This window comes from Rutilus rutilus (assembly GCF_951802725.1).
Source record: "Rutilus rutilus genome assembly, chromosome: 25".
Classification (NCBI taxonomy): domain Eukaryota; kingdom Metazoa; phylum Chordata; class Actinopteri; order Cypriniformes; family Leuciscidae; genus Rutilus; species Rutilus rutilus.
Window position 1 is genome coordinate 30113110 of NC_140229.1, and position 6000 is coordinate 30119109.

The window sequence follows — 6000 nt, forward strand, 5'->3', positions numbered from 1 at the left end:
CACCTGCACCTGATTACCATCATCATCACCGTCACCTGTCATCACTTGTTATCATCTGTGTATTTAAGTTCCTATCTTTCACCTTTCAGTTGTCGGTCAATGTTTTATGTTAGGTAGTCTTGTTCTGAGCACACGCTTCCTGTTTTTGTGTATCTGTTGTAATTGAGAATTAAAACCTCGTAATTGATCTCCTTCGTGTTCATCTCCTACTTCATCACCCCGGAACCCTAACAACAGCGACATGGATTTCCTGGAATGATGCGCATTATTGTACTTCTGCGGCGGGGCATATTTATCGTGTTTGCGTGAGAGCGCCCTCTGGCGTTCAGATGGGGCAGTATTTACTACCAATCAGCAGCACTCCACTGACAAGCTGCGCACAAAATAATCGCAGCCTTTGCCAAATCGTGTACGATTTTATTGCGATTAATCGTGCAGCCCTAGCGGCAAAATATGAATATGCTTACAGAGAGCGCGCGCTATTGACATCAACTCGATAAAACTCATCAGATGCATGTACTTTACGTCACCTTGCAACCCTGTGAGTCACTCTCCATTTTAGAGTCTGACAGCAGCTGTCAATCAATCCGTCACTGCGGGTCTCAGGTGCATCATGCCCCCCCCGCTCAGCCCCACCCTCGGTTCGTCCCCTCTATCCTCTGACCAGGGGTTTAGTTTCCCTTTAAGGAGAAAATACTCAGCAATGGTGTCGACTTATGAATTTACACATGGTTTGTCTTAAAGCGTATTAAAAACACCACATAGACACATAAACAACATTAAAAGCTGGATTTTCACCACAGGGGGACTTTATTAAATTAAACCTTATTGTAAAGTGTTACCAACTATTCTTTAAAAGTAAATTTAACACTTTGGGCCCTATTTTAACGATCTGAAACGCAAGTGTCAAGCGCAAAGCGCAAGTAACTTTGTGGGCGGGTCTTGGGCGCTGTTGCTATTTTCCCAGCGGGATAAATGACTCTTGCGCCAGGCGCAAATCTAAAAGGGGTTGGTCTGAAGTAGCTTCATTATTCATAGGTGTGGTTTGGGCGTAACGTGAAATAAACCAATCAGAGCGACATCTCACATTCCCTTTAAGAGCAGGCGCGCTTGTTCTAAAGCGGATTCCTATTATAACGGCGGATTTGCCAGGCGGACGCCAGGAGCGGTTCACAGCCAAGGAGACCGACGTTCTCGTCAGGGACGTTGGGGATGGAGAAACACACCCAAATTAACTTCGGTCAAACAGGCGTATGATAATTTGGGTAAATGTGTAAGCTAGATGTATGCTTTTATAATAAACTGTCTATCTATCTATCTATCTATCTATCGTAATAATGTATGATTTGCAAAAATGATAACTGCTGCGCCTGTGTGTAGATGAGAGAATCAAAGTGTATGCGTGTTGTGCACATTGATTAAGGTCAAGCATGCGCCCTTAAAATAGCATATGAATAACATACACAACGTGCCACTGACTTTAAACTGTTTTTTTTCGGTCAGTGGCGCAATTGTTTTCTAAACCTGTAAAATAGCATGAGGGAACGTTTGCGCCGGAACACTCTATGCGCCAGAACACTCTTTGCGCTGAACCGCCCCGGGGAGCGCAAGTGTATTTCTTAGTTAACCGACGTGCTTCTGTGGAGGGAAAAGTCCGCTTTGCGCGGGTGCAAAATAGGAATGATACATGCGTCGGTGTACAAAGTCAATTGCGCTGGGTGCAAGATAGGGCCCTTTATTTTACAGTGTCATTGTTACATGTTACATGTAGTTACAGAAGTAATAATAACTATAAATTATGCATAATTACATGCAACTTACCCTAAACCAAACCCCATTACTAACCCTATAATATGTAGATGTAGTCATTTATTAATACTCAGTACTTAAGTTATGGTTAGAAAGTAAAGTGCAACCCACTTTAAAATAAGGTTTCACTTGTTAACATTAGTTAATACATGAACTAACATTAACAATGAGCAATATATCTTCACAGCTTTTATTAAGCTTTTGTCAATGTTCATGTTTGTGTTAGTTCACAGTGCAATTACTAATGCAATCTTATAATAAAGTGTTTCCTTGAATCTAACTCACTTTTTAAGGTTAGCTTTTTCCTAATGGTTTTTATTATTTTGTTTTCAGTTCGTTCTTTTGTTTTTTGTACGCTTTTCATTTCTATCTGTGTATTATTCTTTTTTTCCTTTTCTCTTTGTATTTTTATTGTGTAAAATGCCTTGAGAAGCTGCTTTAAAGGCACTATATAAAATAAAGTTTATTATTATTATATTATTGCTTTTCTTACTTAGTATTTTTGTCTTGTTTCCAGTCCAAATATTATTTCATAACATTTCTTAAATCAAGATGCATTTACTAAAGTAGTAAAATGATATAAGATATTAAGTCTTGTTTATTTAAGTGATTAATTAAGTGTGTTGATGCTTAAAACAAGCAAAATTATCTGCCAATGGGGTAAAAAATAATAATATTGTTTCTGTTTCAGGGCTCGACATTAACGCATGTCCGCTTGTCCGGGACAAGTGGATTTTTTGAAGGGACAAGTAAAAGAGAATTTTACTTGCCCGACCGGACAAGTAGCCTGATTAAACGTCAATAACAAAAAAATAACTAGGGAATCACTAAAATGAGAGAATGATTCTGATTGTATTATATTTATTGTAAGTTGCGATCGATAGTGGATAATAAATGTATTACTGACGGTAACAAGGTTGCGCTGTTGAGGCTCGCGCAGCCTCTCGAGGAGAAATCCAAACAAATGTAAACTCAGATTAAACTCAGTTAACAACATACTGCCAGTGCCAAAATTCAAAATAATATTTTTAACATATGATAAAGTTTAGCAACCTCACACGACAAGTGCTGTTTTCTTGAGTACCATCACGACTGAAAATGTGACATTGCTTTTGATACAACAGTTCAATAAACAGTTCAAATTAAGTCACTTACATTTTAAACACATTATTGACTGTTTTTGTTCTGTTTCAGCAGCAAAAATAGTTCCAAACAAAGATCACAGCAGAACCGTAACGCATCTCACAGCAACACTTAACCGTGTTTCATTACTGAATGATTCAGCGTTGTGTACGAATTGGCCAAGTCAAAGATTCAATGACCCATTCATAAACATCTGTCTCATTCTTGAATGAATCAGTTGTTTGAACGAATTGTTTGAATGAATGACTCAATGACTCGCTCATTAAGACGGTCGCCTGCCTCCTCCTACTGGCGGTTTACTTTCATGTTTAAAAGTATAATTCTTATTATACTTTTTTTGTTTAAATCTGGGATTTGTTTAAATCTGACAATATGCAGATTTAAATATATCAGAGCTGACTGAACACAGATGAGGATATTTCTTCAGAATAAATTATATTTACAGCACACCCACACCAAAAAAATTCCGGACAAGCAACTTTTTTACTCGGACAAGTGAATGACAGATTTACTTGTCCAAAGGACAAGCACATGAAAAGGCTTAATGTCGAGCCCTGTGTTTGAATTAAGAATATTTTTCTTACCCCATTTGAAGATCATTTTTTTAAACATCAACATTCCCCTGGAAAACAAGACATAATATCTTATGTCATTTTACTCATCTAGTAAATGCATCTTGATTTAAGAATTTCTATATATTTGGACTGGAAACAAGACAAAAATACTAAGAAAAGCATTTTTTGCAATGTGTGTTTTGATTATTTTTGTGCAGGTGTTCTTGGAGCCGCTCTCTAAAGTGCTCGGTCAGGCCAAATCTAAAGCTCTCCTGCTGGACGTTGCCCGTTCAAACTCGCGTCACCTGATCAAACTGCATCAGATGGGGCTTCTTCTGGGAATAACCGAGTGGAGAGGAGACTTAAACAGCAAACTGTTTTCTCCAGCTCGTCCCGAAGCGCCCGCACAAGACAAGAAGGTCCGAGTTCACTTCTAGTTTCAAACTGGATTCTGTAGACACCAAAACTGGTCTGTTTCAAACACTGTTTTAACTTTTGGTGTCTTTACAAATGCGCACTTGTAAATGTTTATTAAACACAGTAACTGTTCTTGAAATAAATCTGAAATTGCTATATGACTGTGATTTAATTAAATGAATATATGCGCTGCATGTTTTAGTGTGAAGCGCAAAACTGTGTAATTGTGCAAAGAATAATTTTTTAATTTTACAATGAAATATTACATACTGTAGCAAAATCAACTCAAATGAGGGGAATGTATAATTGATAATCAATAATTAATCATTAATAATTAATCATACTGGTTTTGAGCCATATTACCTATACATTTTAAATCCCAAAAATGGAATAAATAGGCCATATATTTGTATCTCTCTCTCTCTCTCTCTATATATATATATATATATATACAGTATATATATATACAGTATATATATATATATATATATATATATATTTATATAATTAACCACAACAAATTGCAATCAATTATGAATTTACAGAATTAATGTCACATCGAATTAGTTTGTCCGCCAAATGAATCATGCGATTTTCTTATCAACTCTTAAGAGAGGCTATTACTCTGGCCATGAGGAATAACTTTCTTGTTTTATAAGATTATTAACTTGTAGGCTGATCACACTTTATAAACCTTAACTTTATAAAGCTAATGATCGTACACATTTAAGAGGCTTTGTTCCGTGAGCAGCAAACAGAGACAATCAAGCATATAATGGGTTTTTAATAAATGAAACTATAAACATACAACTACATCTAACAAAGAATACATATATGAGTAGTAGAAAGAAAGAAAGAAAGAAAGAAAGAAAGAAAGAAAGAAAGATAGAGCAGATTACAGAATGGCAAACATATCACAAACAATGAACCTTTGAGAACCAGCAAAGAATCAAAACCACCTTAAACAGGGGCAGATAACCTTAACACATTTAAACCTTGAAAAAGACAATAATTGCATTGATCTTTTGTTGCTGAGCGAGAATGTGTGTGTGTGAGTGTCCGTTCTTGGTGTGTCCGTTAGTTGGACGCGTTCTTTCAGTTCTTCCGGAGCTCGTGTAGTTCGCGGGAAGTTCAAACGGTTTACTTGTAAGAGTTGCCAGAAACGTAGTTTAAAGTCCGTTTCTCTGTTAGTAGAGATGAGTGAACACGAGACTAAACAAGGCAAGGAGCCGGAGATACGACTAATACAAAAAGCTAAGAAGCAAAAGTAAAACACAAAACAAAACGGAGAGCAGATAAACTTGAAGAAGAGGAGAGAAGACAAGACAAGACCAAACAACAAGCTGTGAAAAGGAAAAGTAAGAGCACGATGGTGTGTGCGTCCTTTAAGGAGTTTGAAGTCCGCACCTCTTTTGGGTAGTTAGACCAATCGAATCAAGAAGTTCTGAGCGGGAAAGAGTTTCTTTGTCTCAGCTTAATTTGCATGGTTTATGACGGTGTCAGGATTTTGTCATTTCTACTCCAAATGATGGTAAACACAGTATAATACAATTATACCAGATGACGTATGTAGAGCGACAGAAATTCAACGAGGAAGAAGACGAAATAAACTTGCGTTCTAAACTGCATCAAAAGGTAACATCGTGTCTGCTGCCATGTTGGATCCATAGATATAAACAAACTGCTTCGGTGTGTCGCATAGACGTCGTCATCGTCTTGCTGCTCCCTCCCTGTTTTGTGATTGGTTCCCTTTTTGATGGGAAAATCTGGTCCATGGTGTCCAGGCTGCCTAGCAGCGTGAATAAAATTGTGCTGCGTGCAAGGCAGCATGAGGAGGGCTGCATCGAAATGAAACCAAAATTGCATTATGACTGCGATTTAATTAAATAAATATATGTGCTGCATGTTTCAGTGTGAAGCGCAAATCTGTTTATTTACACAGCTGTGCATTTGTCTTAAATACTCTTTTTTTTCTTCTTTTTTTTTTACAATATATGTTTTTTTTACATATATTTGTTTTTTTAGCAATTTTATAATTATTATTATTTATGAATAATAATAATACAATTTAGTAGTA

At 36.8% G+C, this 6000-nt stretch overlaps 1 protein-coding gene across 1 annotated transcript in view; it reads left to right on the top strand.

Moving 5' to 3' along the window:
- The window catches only part of LOC311284941 (uncharacterized protein), a 227028-nt gene extending 222946 nt beyond the window's left edge, over nucleotides 1-4082 (top strand). The window contains exon 26 of the mRNA XM_084400254.1: nucleotides 3725-4082. Within this exon, the coding sequence (XP_084256380.1) occupies nucleotides 3725-3943 (219 nt within the window). The 3' untranslated portion in view covers nucleotides 3944-4082. The remainder of the gene's footprint in view (nucleotides 1-3724) is intronic.
- Nucleotides 4083-6000: the final 1918 nt, after the last annotated feature.